A 17173-nucleotide genomic window follows, 5' to 3' on the forward strand; every position below is an offset into this window, starting at 1 on the left:
AAGGCAGGTGCCATCTGCACTCTGCATTCACATTCTTGACTTTCTTATTTGTCTGCCTGTCAGTCACCAGGTCTATTGTATGTTTGAAACCTGAGTGCTCCACATGGGAGTACAAAAATATAACAAATATGTGATATTTGATGTTTTTTTTTTCCTAAGAGGGAAATTAAAATCAACTCAATATATTTCAGTGAACACTGACTCACTCATATTTTACCGAATAATATCCAAGAGAGAGATTCAGTGTGTTTGGATGACCTGCATAGTTTCCTTATCTGGTGAGTGAGGTTGTTTGCTTTAAAAATGTCTTACATATCTGATCTCTTGCTCCGGTAAACTGGACATAAAAGCAACCTGGGTACAATCACAAGATATAAAGTACACATTTGTTGACTACCAACTTACATGACCTGAAAAGCCAAGTTTCACTCACCCAATGTTCATTTATGTGAATAAACTGAAGCATTTTCAAGTTGTTGGCATTTCCTCCTCATTGCAGATTGAGGTGTGAGGCGCCACCGTGTGGCTCATTGAAAGACGGTCGCTGCAAGTACAACAGCAGTGTGAGGCAATCTGCATTAAGCTTGTTTTACCATAAGGCCAACATGGATGAGTATAATCACTGTAATAAAGAGTTAATATAAACAGATGGTTGGTTATTGCAGATATAGTAGCAACAGTAATAGTAGTAAAATGTAGAAACGGTCGGGAAAAGAGACAGCAGTTTAATCAGACTTTTTATTCACTGGTGAAAGGAAGACTTGAAGCAGAAAGATCAGATGAACAACCTGGGCAAGGCACTGTCTGTCAATTTAAAATATTCATTTCATATCAGTCCTTTTTGATTCAAGACAAAACATAGCGCAAAATCTTTTAATACATTTCTCTTTCACACAATCATGATGAGCTGAAATTACACTCGAGTCTTAAAAGAAGGCTGTGAATACATGGTGCTTCAGGAAGTACATACTACAGCATTATAAAAGTTATTGTCAAAGGCATGGGAAGGCTTCCAAAGTAGCAACAACTGCATTTTTTTGTCTATTTCATGGCAGATTCAAGAAGTATATGCAGCAATGGGCAAAAATACTGTATATCAAAATGCATCTTGGTACAAATGACATGTTCACTTAATTACATACATAACAATAAAATAAAAAGAAATATTTATCACTAAAATACATTCAGCTTGCAAAATAGTGTAAATAAATCTTTCAAACCCTAATTTCTAAATAACTATGAACAAGCAAAACCCTTTTTCATGTCTTCATGCCAAAATGAAATCTGGAACAATGGCACAAGGAAGTGCATAATGTTCATTTTGTTTATGCAAATGTTTTTGTATAGTTCAAGGTGTTTATGATAGATCGCTCAATGCAGGCGATACACAATGGCAGGAATTCCTGCAGCGTCTGGCACTTATAGGTCCTATTACATGCATGAGGGTGTTGCTTGTTCCATCAGTTTACTATCACAGCCATCAGCTGTTCAGATTAAAACTAATACTGTCTTTAAAATGTTGTTTGCACAAAAACTGTTATCTTTGACAAGAACTTCTAGAGTTTTATAATACAAAAATATCCTAAGTGGTGCTTTTTTAATTTACACCGTACATCATTTTATCACATTTGAAAAATCCAAATTACAAAATACACAAATGTAATTAAATACATACATTATATCAAAAATGCATGCATCTAAGATACTACCCATCAAGGCCAGTGAGTCTGTTTTGACTCATTTTTAACTGTATATTTCCAGTGCACATTGAGTGAAACTGTGTTGTTGCTTTTCTTACAGAGCATTTGAGTTTAAACTGCAATTTTAAGATGTACAGATGAATCGACTGGCATTTGATCACCAACAAAAGGCAACGTGAAATGTAATAACAAATTACAACATGATTCCTTATGCTGTCCTGGATTGTTGGAAGTAACACACTGATGAGCAGAATTAAAGCAGAGAGATCAAACCTCACGAAGGTACAGTAAAATCAACTTTAAATGTGCTTTCCCTTTTTCAATCTGATTGCAATATTGAATTGATGACACTGATTTATACTAAATTTCCAAGAAAGTGATGGATGAAAGTTTCTATGTAGAAACAGAAGACCTGCATGTAGCCACAGTGATGTTGTACAGCTGTGTTCAAACACTGTTTAGTTCTTTTTCAGGTCAAATTTGATCATTTTCAGTGTATGGAGACTTTAGTTAGTGATTGAAATTGCTTTACACAAACCACAAAAAATTATAATTTTGTGGCTGGCATGTTTAAATTTTATATTCAACAAAGATTATTTCAATTATTAAAGTAAGGAAAAGTGACGCGACTGTTTCTTCCTACAAACACACTGAATGTACACCTTCAACGATAGTTCTGCCACATTATCCCATTCGTTTGGTGTACAGTTACTTTGCAGATTTGAAAGAAAACTGCATTTTTCTGAACAAACCCTGTAGTTGCAAGCTGACTAAAAGGTGCTCAGAAAAGCAAAAACAAAAACACACAAAGAGATCTAAATGAAATTGATCTTTAATATCGCTTTGTGAGAAGGTGTAAATACTGCTTGATTTGTAACCGTTGGTAGAGTCTGAATACAGTCAAATAAAATGTCAAATAAACTGTAAAATTGCAACAAAAAAAAAAAATACTGTTCTATTGATGCACCACACAATAACTGGAGTCATATTACACACATAATTTAGATTACAGTGCATTTTCAAACTATTGGCAATGTGTCATGGGAGAAACATTAGGGTCTTAAATGTCCAGCTTGCTGCTTGTATGCAGCAGAAATACTTCTATAGGCACAGTTCTCAAACTGAAATTTTGATTGGTCTCTGAGCCGTTTATTTGGAAATCGTGATACAAAAATGTGACAAATATAAAAAGAACGCAATATGTCATGAAATGTGGCGTAAGCCCATAACTAATATGCTACATAAACTCCTTGTGAGGAATGTACTAATAAAATACAGTATGTCCCTTTTCAACCAGTGACTTGTCTAAATTCAGAGTTAGGAATGATAACAAATGGGGTTTTTCCAGATCCATATTTGTACACTGCTGTGCTTGAGTAGCCATTTCATGTTGTGGATCTGATTTATTTGGGTACAGAGCAAACAGCTTGAGTGAGGCAGGACTGCAGTCCAGGCAGAAAGGCCCAGCGCTGTGGGCTTTTGCAACAGTGAATGCAGACATCACATACATTCAAACTCATCGATGCGCTGTTTGGTGTTTCCTGACCGGATCTGTCTGAGGGTCTTGTACTTGTCTCGTCCTGCTTTCATGTTCTCTGCGTGGATCATGTCATTCACTGTTTTCTTGGTCTCATCCCGAGCGTTGGCCAACTCTGAGCTTAAAGCCTGGAAACACAGTCATTGCAGTGTTAATACATGAAAGTGCAAAAGATGAAGGGCGACTTTGTCAGTCTTTATCATTATCTCTCCTTTGTCTTTGAAATAGATTTAAAAAAGGAAATCAATGAGAGATGGTAAGTTTTACCCGGATTCATCTCATTGCTCCCTAATTTGTAGTGCAATCATTATTACCTACTTGCACTACAACACTGAAGCTGAATAACTGACACACTGATAGCCACAAACTGTAATTTGATAACAGGGAAACAGTAATCAGACCCACTAGGCCATTGTGTGCTTTGTATTTATTCATTTCAACACATCTAATAAAATCTTAAAAGCCATTTAAAATATGTGTTGTGTAAGATTGAAACTCTATCTGATCTATCGCTCCAGTGATTTATTGATAGTCTACTGAATCTACTGAAGATATGAGCACAGACTTACAAGTAGATGTTTCTGCAGACGTTCATTCTTCTCAGCCTCGGTCATGCGCTCCTCTTCACTGCGGTCCTTGTACGTGGCAGCGGATGTGAACTCGGCGCTGGCCTCAGCGCTGCTCTCGTCGTTCTCGTCGTGCTCGTTCTCGGCATTGAGGGGCTCCTGAACGTGAGCTGACATCACTTTGTTTTTAAGCTCCTCTTTGGTCTTCTCCAGGTCCTCCTGCACCATGGTGGCCTGAGGGAACACGGGAATGCTAATGAGGTGATTCTGTGCTATGTTTATGACCACATCCTTGTAAAGATGAGTAGATTCAATGGATAGAAATGTACATGTGTGACCATTTCAATGACCAAGCAAACAAGAGTAGGTGGTTTGTACATTGACATTGATGAAAAAATTACTACTGCCCATTACTCATTACCTGAGCTTAAAGTGATGTCTTTCTCCTCCTCTCTGCTTTATCCACGTTTTCTCTTTTCTACTTTCTTTCTACTACTTCTTTACTTCTTGGATGGTTAATGAGAATATGAGTGAAGAATAACAACCAATTATGACTAAGACTGGAATGTCATCTGAGCATTTGCCAAAAATGCCCAACATGGAAACAACCACTAACTGCAGCAGCCTTTTATGAGCCAGAATATCATAATGGGGCAAAAGAATCAAACAGGATTTCCTTAAAACAAAGACAGCCGTCACCACAAACAGCATGAGTCACGCTGACCAGAGGGACCTGGGCTGGCACTCATGGTTTTTGACTAAAAAAGACATGAGGCGAGCTAGGAGCATTCGCCCCTCCCCCTAAAACACACAACAACACAACCCCAGGAATGTCTGTCGTCACTCTGTCTCAAGGGAGGGGCCGTGTGGTCAGACTGAAATGATGTTTGATGACGGCCTCAAACTCTGCTCATTTCAGATGTAGATAAAGGCCACTTTAAGCTCATTTTGATAGCTGATAACACAACGCGGATGACATAAACCTCATATTTATGTCGAGTTTAGAAAAAAGGCCAATGACTAAAGCACAATATCAGTGATTACGAAGAAAAGGAAGATCAAGAATAGAGATGGTCCTACTCCTCACCACATGATGCCTGTAATGCACATTTGTACTGTTTGCCAATTGAAAGCTAAGGACCAAGAAGAAATGTAGGTAGTTTCTGAGTGTCAGTGTGACCCTTCTATTTCTTCTTCTTCTTCTTCTTTTATTTTGTGTTACACAGTGCGCCTCTTTTGTACATTAATTTCACCGCAATGAAAGATAACATTTGGTTAATATGAAAAAATAGAAACTTAGACCACACCTTCTGTTGCCACTCCACTGCCTCATCTTCCTTCTTCTTCTTGGCGTCCTCCAGGAGGGAAATCTTCGAAGTCAGTTCTGCCAACTCTGTGGCCTGAAAGGACAGCATTCATTTTTTTATTGACCAATAGATACTTGAAGGATCAGCATATTTTTTTCCAGCTATCACATCCTTCTATATTTTTTAGTTTCAACGCCTGTGATTAGGCAGACAGTTTCTAATAACTGACCAGGTTCTCTTGGTTCTTTATCTGGTTCTCTGACTGTTGCAGCAGCGCCATCTTGGCATCCTCAGCCTCTTTCAGGTCAGTCTCCAGACGTTCAGCGTCCTCCTGAGATCGCTTCCTCTCCTGCTCCAGCTCAAGAGCCCGCTGCGTTTGCTCCTCCAACTCTGCACAAGTAGCGTTATGTTAAAAAAAGACATTGTCGCCACTCATTTTGGTATGACAAGCTGTTCTTTGAGTACTGACAGGTCACCCACCTTGTTGGGCTTTTTTCGTCTGCTCCTCAATCTGCTTTAATCTCTCCATTAATTCCTCCTTTTCCTTTTCGATCTTTTCCTTTTCCTTTTCTGCAGCTTCTCTTTTCCTCTTTTCATTCTCCAGCAGAGCCCTAATGGAAACAGAGACAGAACACAATGTACAGGACACGGTATATTAGGTTATCTTTGTTATGTAAAAGTAATTTGTAACAATAATCAGGAACAGAACTTGTACTCTTCTCAGTAACTTTCAAGGGTAGGACAAAACTGACCCTCTTTTTGCAATGATGGGGTTACTTTTTCATACCAAGTCATTCTGATGCAATATAAAGTAACATGCTGTGCTCATAAATTGTGGTAATTACATGTTTTTGGCAAATTTAGTTGGCTTTACCCTGAATTTTCTAAATCCTCTTTGTGAACAATTAGAGCGTTCTTTCAAACATCACAAGTCACAGCACCATCATAATGACGTGTTTTTCTGATGGGGGTTTTATGACTCTTACCTCTCCATCTTCTTGTGATTCTTTTCCTCGCGAGCCTGAGCCTTCATCTGCTGCACTTCAATGGTGTCAGGTTTGCGGCGACGCATATACAGCTCATGGTTGCCCATGCATAGTGCCAGAATGCGCTTGTTGATGCGCAGTCTCGGGGCATAGAATACAAAGTCCTAAAATGACAACATGAAAGGTTTTTAATAGAAGTTAAACACAGACAGGTGACTCATTGGTAGTTTTATGTTTTTAATTGTTAACATACAGGTGCTTTCTTGTCAATTGGTTTAATGACAAACTTCTTGTCATTGAAGGAAATGTTCCTGATTTCACTCCAAGGAAATCCAATTTTGGGCGTCATTCTGTTAAACACAAAAACACAAACTCAGAGTCAGTCATTACATTGTGCATAGAATTTAGTACAGATAGTAAGCATTGCATCAGGACAATGATTGCATTGTGTAATCACTCACTTATCATTCTGTTCATAAATGTTGAGTCCCAAAGCATCCACACCCAACCAAAGTTCTGTTCCTTTCTTATTTTTGATGCTGAAGTAGTTGACTCCATACATCTCGAGATCTTGAGCAATCTTCAGATACTCCATCATGGACTCCTCTCTGTAGATACAGAAGACATATCTTTAGTTAGTGCTGAAGAGATAATAAAGGCACATAAGCATTGGCTTTGTGCCATGAGTTTGAGATAGCAATCTATACTCTGTCTGACCCTGGTCACCACACACAACTAATCAGACCATGATGAGCTCAAAGTGGCATGTCCCAGAGATGTGTTTAATGTACAGCAACAAGGCAGAAAACAAGCCTTGAGAAGAACCAAATAATAAGCAGCAAAGTTCAAGCATTTTCAAGGTAGTGGAGTCAGATTGTGACACAATGTTTGCTGGAACATTCAAAGACCAGGAACAACACTGAAAAGAGGACTGAGAAATGACAGTGAGGGATCCCCTTGAAATACAACTTGTTGAAAGAGCAATTTTTGCATGTGTGTTTGGTGTGTGCATATGTGTGTCAGCTCTTACCTAATCATGCCCTTGTGCTCTTCATGCCACACTTGAATCCTCTCCTCCCACTGGTCCTTGCTGAGTTTGTGCTGGTCCAGAACTCTGAAGAACATGAGACATCAGCGTGTCAGAAGTCATGCAGAGAAAAAATGTCTCATACCGCACAAACACACAGAGAACATCTATCTGACATGAACTGCCAGTCTAAGACTAGAGCCTACAGTCTTAATAATGACAGTGTTACCTCTGAGGGAGCAGCTGTTCGCTGGACAGGTAGCCTAGTGTATGGACTTCCTTATTGTAGTCAGCGTACTTGGCCTGCACTGCGTAAGAGGCCAGCAGGACAGCAGTCTCTGGAGGGCAGTAGATATCGTCATTTAAGATTCCCTCCTTCACCTGCAGGAAGAACAGCCGCTGCGTAGCATCCTGGATTAACTCCTCTGTAACATCCTCTGGGAAGAATTTGGCACGGAACTTGAAGAGCAGTGGGCTTTCCTTCCTCACATCCTGGGCCGTCACCTAAAATAAGATATGTCACCAGCGATGGGTAGAGGTGAACTTGTGTAAATAATTCCATAGAATAGTTCGGTCTTGACAGAAGAAGGCAGAAGAGTGTATCTGACATTTTTATTTTGTTGGGAGGCAAAATATTGAAGATCTCACCTTCTTGTTGAGCTTGAGCCATGTAGAGAAACCCTTTGTGTCCTGGTACTGGAGTCCAAAGTACCAAACCTCTCGCAGGCCAATGGTCTTAACAACCTTTGAACAAACAAGTGTAATTAATGTGCCTCCTCACCAGACCATTAGTCATGAATCATAAAATACACATACAATATCATGAAGACCAATATTTGACAGTAATGCAGGGGTTAAAAATACTTTAAAATACATCACATGCAAAAAACCAAACAAAAACTCAATTTGTTCTTCCAAATTCAATTTTTTACTGTCACATAGCGCCGACGATGAAAAAACCCCATCTGGAAATGGAAATGATTGGTATCTCATACCTGGTCAAAGAGTTGCTTTCCTGTTGTATTAGGCTGAATGGCAAACTCCAGTTCAGCATCCATTGTGGTGACTCTTACACTAATCTGTGGAAGGGAACACAATGGAAGAACGATTATAAAGATTATAACACTTGGCATGATGAACAAAAAATTGAAGCAGCAGAACCAGAGATATGTTTTTTTATGCCAAGCATTCTACCTTCTTTGTCAAGAGCCGACACCTACAATACCCGTAGTGCAACTCAACCACTAACAGTAACTCTACGACCCAAATTATTATTTTTATTTTTCATTTTCAAACGTGTAGTCCTCTTTTCCAATTGAATTTTACTCGAGTGACATCACTTGTGGTAAAATATCAGATTTGTATAGTTCCCTGTGAACCACAAAAGGCTTAATACATTTTTCTACTTTTTTAGCACCTAGCAAATTACCAAGACCCATAAACTCAATTTTTTTGAAATCATTGCCCCCCCCCTATAGGATGAAAAACACTGCATTTCTTTACATGTAAAACTTGAAAATTTCCCTCCCCGTCCCAGTTAAAAACCACTTGCTGACATTGAGACAAAAGTGACAAATGGGGTGATGGGCTGACAGTAACACAATTCTATCTTGATATCATCATGAAAGATCATGTCTTTTGCTCCTATACTGTGTACAAAAAACGTGCCAATCCGTCTCTGCATCAGTATAGAACGACTTATCTACAGGAAGTAACCACATCCTCTAGTGGCTGGGCCTTGTGAAGCGCTGCTGCTAAACACTGAGCTCTCTTGAGAGTCGCCTACATCCTGTCATGTATCAAGAAACCTGTCAGCTTCTATTCAGGCAAGAATGGAACAAGAATAGACTGTGTAACGTAGGTTTGTTTCCTCTGAAGGTAATAGAGCTAGTTATTTAGCCAGTGAGGTACTTCTTAATTAAGTGACCAAGAATGCTTGTGTAATGCAAAATTACATGTCAAGAGTTGAATACATGTATTTAACCTACTCCCCCTCAAAGAGGTCAGCCAGAGAATAAACTGATTCTGTGCTTAGTAAACTGACCATGTAGGCATTTCTCATTTTCTCTGTCCTCTTCGAAATGACAAAAACAGCAGTATGCATGTCTGTTGGGAAATAACTGTGCAGGCTGAGGCCCACGCCTGGCCTGAACAACAATGGTATGCATTATTTCCCAGTTGTGGGGCTGATTAGAGTTGCGTTCTTTCCCAGTCATGTCAGCAGGACCCCATTTTACTGCCCAGGACACTTGCCCTGTGTCACTTCCTGTCATCACCAGCAGTTAGGGCCTGAAGGGAAACCTACAATCCGGGCCTACGTCGAACTCCTCCGACACAGATGTCTTGAGATGTCTAGACATAGCACTCTTCAAACTGACAGTTATGAACTCTGCTGAAGTTTTTCTTTTCTCTCCATTCGTGCAGTTCAGTTGAGTGTTCAGTTCATGACCACCCTGCTGGGTTTAAGCAGTTTCATTTCCTGAATGAGAATGGCTAATCTTGCATGAAAAAGGAACTGCGCTCATACATTTTCTGCCGGGTTAGGGTGTGTCTCTCATGGCCGGTATTCAAAAACACTTAACTCACTATTATTAGCAACACACTCAAAAACAGCCCACTTAGCACCACGTGTCATGTTTCCATTCCTCTACTAAGTTTTTATCACACTGAAACTAAACTGTAGAATTTAAGGTCATATCAAATTATTTGACTGTGTCGTATTTAATATTTAGCTTTCTGACAAGCTACTTACTGAATTAGACGTACTACAACTACTTTTTTTCAACATACTACAGAACTGTCCTGTGTCACAAAAAGTAATATTTAGGATTTCAAATGAGCTAACACCTAATCACTGATATTAAATTAGATTAAATATAAAAATAATATGGTGTGTTAAATTGAATGTAAATATTCTGAATCTCTCTCTCTTTCATGTCTAGTTAACATTAGGGATGTGTCATTAAAACTGAATAATCAAACAGTCTAAAGTCGACCTTTGTGCTGTGGTCCTTGTTTTTTTTCATGGAAAACCTTTAATCAAGAGTTGAGCTCTGTAGTCTACGAAAGTCTATGAAGGTTTCATTAACTACTACGGAGCAATTTTCACTTTCAGCCACTAGGGGGATGTCTACGTTTTTGTAAATCACCTCCACCTTATTTTGAAGTACAGCCTGACACAGGGTGTATTTTTACTCCTGCACTCAGCCACTTTGACTCTGTAATATGTTAGTCTGCCAGCTAACTGATTGGAGGGAGCATGATGCAGATGAAGCCACACAAACGTCCAGCATGGAAAAACGGCTAAAGGTTAATGGGGGAGGCGGACATGACGGTACCAAACTAGTACATCAACATTTATAACAGCACCTAGTAAGTATGACAAAAGTCTCAAAGAGAAAACTAACGTTACGTCTATCATTGCTAACATGATTGTAGGATATTCTCAGCGTTGTTTATTACGGGAAGAAAAGAAAAAAATCCACGCTGTTATATTCTTCGGGGTATGTAAGCCTGTACGTTTTTTTTCTTTTAATTAATGTGTTTAATGTGTCTGAGAATGTTGGCATGCAGCGAATATTCGATTAGTCTGAAAAATTATTTTAAACCCCCCCCCCCAAAAAAAAACAAAACTATGAGACTAATAAAAAGCATATTTAAGAATGAAGAAGTTAACCCGAAAATGAACCTTGGGAAAAACCACAGGTAAATACGCTCAGGGAGAGGAAGCGAAACTTACAGAGAAGGTGTGATTTAAAAAACAAAACAACCCAGGGCAGAGCCAGTGACGGGGGTACAGTCTAGCATACGATCATCATGTACTTCCTGGTTAGACTCAAAATAAATGACTTAAAATATTATACCAAGACCAATTGTGTCCCAACATTTAAACTCACCGCCTTTCCATTTTCACACCTGTGTTATCTCAATGCCCTGTTCGCAATCACAATCCTTCCAACCAAAGACAAGACAACAAGGAGTACTAATGAGTGCTTTTAGGAACAAGGAGGAAGACAAACTGTGGAAGAACCGCACCCTTAAATATATGTATGAAGTCTTTATTGCGACAGAGGAGCTGGATTTGTAATCAGAAGGACACGATCATTGTGTTAATACCCTTCCATTACTATGCTGGTGTGCACAGCAGCACATCTCACAGCAGAACAAACCATTGTTAACACCACTTTAAGTGTGACAAACACAACCAAAGTAACTACATAAATAGACAAATACACAAATAGTAGTTGATAATTCTAGGTCATACTTCTCAGTAATGCCACCAATAACAGTCACACGATAGAGTGACTGATAAGCAACTAGGGTTAACAAATTCTTAACAATAGATTTACTCTGGTAACCATGGCAATCAATGCTGCTGAGCACGGCCACTATCTCGCTCGCAGCGAATCTGAAGGAAAAACTCTAGAGATAAAGAGCAAAGAAAGAATAAACAGTTATATATTAAATAGTTGATTGCTGAATATAAAGTGTGAAAATGTGGGGAAAATATGACGGTGATGACCTATCTCCCACACAACAGGCTTGTTATATTATTGCTTGAAGCCAGTAATACAAGAGAAATCATGTGAAAAGACTTGTGAGAGGGACAAAAGGCATGTTTATATCCTCTGAAGCTAATGTACAAATATCACCCTTTAAATAGAGGACTGGGTTTGCAGTGAGCCCCGAGGAAAATATCTAGGTGCTTAAAAAAACCCGAATTCAGTCTCTTATTTCAGTAGTTTTCAGTAGTCACTTTGTTAAATATTTTAGGTGGTCAAAGTTGAATTAACTTAAACAGTGGGCATGACACCATCCAATGAAAGTCTATGGCTAATGAGGACAAACTGGGAGACAGGAAGCAGGAAGATAGAGAAGGATGAGGTTTCTTTGTAAGCAGGGGACAGTACACACACACACACACATACAGACACACACACACACACACAGAAGAGGGATCTTTTGTAAATGGTTTCCCATGACCACTGTTTGTGGAATTGATGAAAACAAGCATAATGAGAAAGTATCTTTATTATTCTTTGCTTTCACTTCTCCTCTTATATACAACAGATTCTCTTTATTGATTTTGGTCCTTGGTTAAAATGTATGCTGTTAAAAAGGTCAATACTCTACTGTATTTGCGTAAGTTGCCTGAATGTTCCTGTGCAGTCTGCCAGCTTTTAGTCTGATGACCTAATGCTTGCCTTTTGTATTTATTTGTCTGTCGTCATACAAGAAGAGGAGACTATTTTTACACCACTGGCTTTGTCTGCCAAGTCTACTTTTAGGTTGCAATCATGTGTTGAGATTGTTAGAGCAATATATAAAAAAACATAGAATGAACAAAATGATAATTATAGTCAAATATAACTACATATGCCTAATTCCATATATTCATTATAGGTCTATCCCCTTAAATAACCAAAAGTCCTGCAGTTCTGATAATATGTAAAGGTTTATCCTCCATCTAATAGATCCAAACCCATCCAGAGTATTTACTTCATCTAACTTTCAGTGAAAGCATGTTAACTCCTGATTAGTTCTCGCTGTTCCTCACTCATACTTGTTAACGGGGGCAGAGTTGCCATATAAATCAGCAGCAGAGGAATGATGCTGAATCATCAGCAGATCCAGAGGACACAATGTTTACCACACACACACAGACACAACACTAAAGCTCGCTGTAGTGGTTTGCTTATGCTTATCTTTTATTATGTACACAGTTTGAACATTGCTAAATCAGTTCATTCATCTCTCATGGCATTATAACAACTAAGTGTCATGAATTTAATAATGGTGTAATAATGTGGTAGGCTACACTCAACATTAGACGGTTGCAACTGAGAAGAGTTCAGATAAAATGCAACAGCAGCCATGAAAATAGACAAAAAGCAGAGTAGGAACATGAGGAAGATAACAGAGTACTTACTTTCCGCTGATTTTCAAAATCCAAACATGAAATTATCTACTGTGTGCAACACCCAAAGTTTCTAATGTAGTTCGTCCACCACCTCTTACTCTACAAACTGTTAATCTGCTCTGCTATGTGCACGACAGACTCATTTAATCCCTTGCTTGCATACCTCCGGCTCTTTCCATTTGCCATTTTCTCCACAGCCATACTTGTTGAAAGTTTGGTCCTACATCTACCATGATTTCCATACAGTGGGCTGAAAATGGTGAGTTACACTCAAGTTTTATACAACAGGATGCTTTTGTAATTGCGAATGAAAAGGTGATAACGGTAACATTATTCAGTCGTCATTTGGGTAAAAATGCTTGCTGTACTAACAAAGCAATGACACAGTAACTTGACATTTAGCAGAACACTAAGTTGTTACAGCTGTAAAGGCCTATACCGTAGACCAGTACCATCTTCTGTTTATTACAACAGGATCGACTGAAATTCATCCAACAGTCAGATTTTAGAATTAAAACCAAACAGGATATAATTCTGTGTTTGTTTAGTCTTTGAGATGAAAGGCTTTTTTAAAAATGGGCATATGTACATTTAGGAAGCTTCACATTAAAGCAGTTGATAAGTCACAGCTAAGCACCACAGCAACATGTGAGCAGTCTGAACAAACAAATATAGCTCCATTAAGATGTCAAATAACTCTTGAGAAGCTGATAAACACAGACTAAAAGTGAATCCTGAACTTGTTGCACTGCTGTAGTGCAATCTAAAGTGGTGCATGGCATCTGAGGACCACGCTGGGGGAAGCAGGGTGGAGAACAGCTAGACCGTGATGTGAAAGTCCATATAAGGCTGCAGGCGAGGAAATTACCAGAAAGGAACTGATGTAAGTGCAGAAACCTTGAGTCACAACATGACTTCCTTGGGAAACTGAGGCACTGCCAAGAGGACTACGGCAAAGGCAGAGTTTCTCAATAATTATTGTTTTTGTGAGACATCAAGGTTGTTTCAGCTTACTGAAACATTAAATAAATAAAGTATGTTTGAAAAACTGGGTCACCAAAACAGCTAATGGAAAAACTATCTTTTTTTAAACCTGAACTTCTCCCTGAGCCAGCTTGTTGTGGATGTGGCTGTAAACTGGGAACACTACTTTCACTGAGAGTGAGCTTTGGAGCTTCTGCTGAATCAGTGTATCTACACTTCCGCCTTTCATACACTTTGTCTGCTGCATTTTTATGTGGCACGGCAAGCTTTACAAAAGGAAGTAGATCCCCACATGTTGCAATAATAGGTCTTGGTTTGAACCATTTTATCGTTGATATCACCATATACCAGGTGCAATGATAATGGGAGGGGATCATTCTGTATTCTGATAAGATACAGCTGCACAAAGGTGCTCCCCAGCTTATATTTTTAGCTTTGGCAGCACATCACAGGCTGCTGATCGATCAATACAAACCTTATTGTTCAGCATATCCTACAATCCTTTCCTGTCATCATTCATTGCCCCCTCCTGTGCCACTTCCTCTTGATCATCTATTCTGACCACTACTAGTTTCCTCTTTTCAGACGTTACTGCTTTATCGTGCACTGGCAAAAGTCTCTACAACACAGCTGCACTTTCCCTGCAGCCTCCCCTCGCCTGTGAGCTGATCGTGATTGCCAGCCAGCTTCTTTTTGAGGCTCCCAGCTGTCACTGCAGTAGCTGCTGTGCGCACAGGCTTACAACTCTGGTTCTGTTAAGGCTAACCGTGTCTCAACAGCACTCTGCAAATATCTCAAAGACTAACACCAAGTGACTAGCTAAAAATACACATTGAGAGCATAGTAAACACTCACAGTGATTAATTGTGAGTGAATTACAGAAAATGAAACAGAATTAGCACTTCAATTGTGAAACTGGTAACTTTACCTGCTTATTGCTGCGTTGACTGTTTTTATGTTTAAACACTGCACTCATGAGTCAGACTCCTCCTTACATACACACAATTTCACTTAATATTTCAAGCAACATTATATGAATGAATATCCCTATTTATGGCTACCAATAACCACACCTTAGTTACTAAATAGTACAGTCTAGACCTGCTCTATGTGAAAAGTGCCTTCAATTGAATTGAATTGACAATATAACAAAATGTTATAATTAGTGGTATACTTTTTGGATAGAAAGGGAGGCAGTGAGGTCTCTTTAAGAATATACTTTAAGTGCCAGGATGCTATGTTTTTTTTCCAGCTGACAGCTGGAAAAAATATTGAGGAAGTGTGGGTACTAGAAAACACACTACAGCAGGAAGAACGCAGCGACAACCTGATGATACCATTTGTATTTCTCTTTGTACTTTGGAAGTGCACCAGTTCTGTTTTCATGATATGGAAAGTCAGAGGTGCATTTAATCAACAGTACCAGTCAAAAGTTTGGACACACTTTCCCATTCACATCAATGAGAAAGTGTGTCCAAACTTTTGACTGGTACTGTATGTGCTATTACACTGCTGCCAAATATTATGATATCATGCTTATAACATGGGGTACATAGTGAACGCAAAGCATGTATGTATGGCAGAAATCTGGAGTCCATAGAAAAGAATAGATTTGATTTAATGAATTACACTTCAGCATGACATGTAACTGGTCTTGTGTAGTATCACATTTATCTTATGGATTGTCAATGAGTGAGTTTTCCCTGTATTAATGTAAAGATTCTCCTTAGTGTCAGAGTCCACGTGTCATGAGCTCAACGTGTCGTGGTGTGAGAGTCCAACGTGAGCTCAAAACAAAACTATGGATCCCAAACAGATATGAGTTTCTTTGTTATCGTAATTCAATAAAGACAGAGAGTCAACGCCCGTTCCCATTTACACTTTCATCAGTGGACAAACTGAGGTGATGGGTTACAAACCACTTTCACTCCTGTTAGGCACTGATGGAGGTGTGCGTTGAAGCACTGGGCTTGACTCATCACATTTCTGTTTGAATAAAAGAAAGAATGAAGTCCATGTGTGTGTGAGTGCGGCCCTCATCTTCTTTGTTCAGAGCTACACCAGCACCAGCCCAAATCTACTGAGCTCCTTCATTTGACATCACAGAGCAGTCTTATCTGAGGCAATGCGGCATAATAGTGATATAAGCTCCCTCTAATGCCACCTCCACGTTTTAAGTTTAGCCTCCATTTGCTCCAGCTTTTGGCAGTGAGAGAGCACAGCTGGGCTGAATGACAGTTCAGATCCCTCCTTGCTGGACCTGACTGGGAGGGAGGCCTTAGGAGGACTAGCCCGCTTGCTATAGCAGGCCAAACGGCGGCTTCCCGCTGCTAAATCCGACTGTAAAACTGTGATTTCTGCCTCTTCAACTGTGAGGAGAGCTATATAGTAACGTTACACCGCACTGTGCGGACCCCAAAGGTCTAACTCATAGATGTGATTTAAGGCGCTAATTTTAATGAACACAGAGGCGGGAGCGCGCACGCGCACACACCTAACGGAAAGTACCAGTAATCCTCGGCTGAGTTTGAAACCATAAATGACTTTTAAATACCGTCATTTAGATATCCAAGGCTTAGTATGCGATGAAATAAAGGTCATTATTGTAATTCAACGTCAAACTGTGAGCCACAATGAGGATTTTTAACGTTACAGGACTAACTATTATTGGAGAAAGAGACAAAAAGAGAATGATTTGACGGAGAATGTGAATGCAGTTTTCAGTCTTACCGTCTTCGGCATGTTTCCTTTCTTTTACGTCCGGTTCAGGTTTGATAAAAAACAGAGTTAGTAAAAAAGACGAGCAGTTAGCGAAACCAGCGGAAAACTTTTTCCCATCAGAACAACTGCGCCAATTAAACGTGATTTAGCTTCAGGATGAGTTGGTCCCAGCCTCACGCTCGTTGGAGTATTTTTTTCTTTGTTTAGCCTTAAAGTGAAAAGGGACTGAAAGCTTGATTTCCTGCTAACGGTACCCTCACTGCGAAAACCACACCCAGCCCGCTGACAGGACAGCAACCAGCCAGACTGAAAATGAGGGTTCAGGCAAGCAGCAGACTCCGCCTGCAGCAGCCGCATCAATATGGCTGCATGCAGTCTGAATTTCCACTCTCCTTTTGTCGACTAAACAATTAGTCTAAATCGTG

General features: G+C 39.5%; 1 protein-coding gene across 2 annotated transcripts; it reads right to left on the bottom strand.

Moving 5' to 3' along the window:
• Positions 1-2516: 2516 nt before the first annotated feature.
• Positions 2517-17050, bottom strand: LOC128371381 (moesin). 2 transcript variants are annotated; one of them, XM_053331691.1, is made up of 13 exons: positions 16758-17050; positions 8119-8202; positions 7772-7867; positions 7353-7627; positions 7127-7210; positions 6558-6704; positions 6350-6446; positions 6097-6260; positions 5591-5721; positions 5340-5500; positions 5111-5203; positions 3807-4037; positions 2517-3365 (listed from the first exon to the last, which is right to left on the bottom strand). In XM_053331691.1, exons 1-13 carry the CDS (start codon positions 16767-16769, stop codon positions 3201-3203), a joined length of 1740 nt encoding a protein of 579 aa, XP_053187666.1. In that variant the 5' UTR covers positions 16770-17050; the 3' UTR covers positions 2517-3200. The 2 variants fall into 2 exon arrangements, with proteins under 2 accessions (XP_053187666.1, XP_053187667.1); XM_053331692.1 differs by lacking the exons at positions 7353-7627; positions 7772-7867; positions 16758-17050 and having other exon boundaries at positions 8119-8177.
• Positions 17051-17173: the final 123 nt, after the last annotated feature.

Source organism: Scomber japonicus, chromosome 13 (assembly GCF_027409825.1).
Source record: "Scomber japonicus isolate fScoJap1 chromosome 13, fScoJap1.pri, whole genome shotgun sequence".
Taxonomy (NCBI): Eukaryota; Metazoa; Chordata; class Actinopteri; order Scombriformes; family Scombridae; genus Scomber; species Scomber japonicus.

Bases quoted from the DNA above. Each gene is read 5' to 3' on its own strand.
- LOC128371381 (XM_053331691.1), bottom strand. The intron at 5,501-5,590 runs GTGGGTGACCTG...CTACTTGTGCAG, and splicing joins GACGAAAAAAGCCCAACAAG to AGTTGGAGGAGCAAACGCAG. The intron at 4,038-5,110 runs GTGTGGTCTAAG...GTGTTCCCTCAG, and splicing joins CAGTGGAGTGGCAACAGAAG to GCCACCATGGTGCAGGAGGA.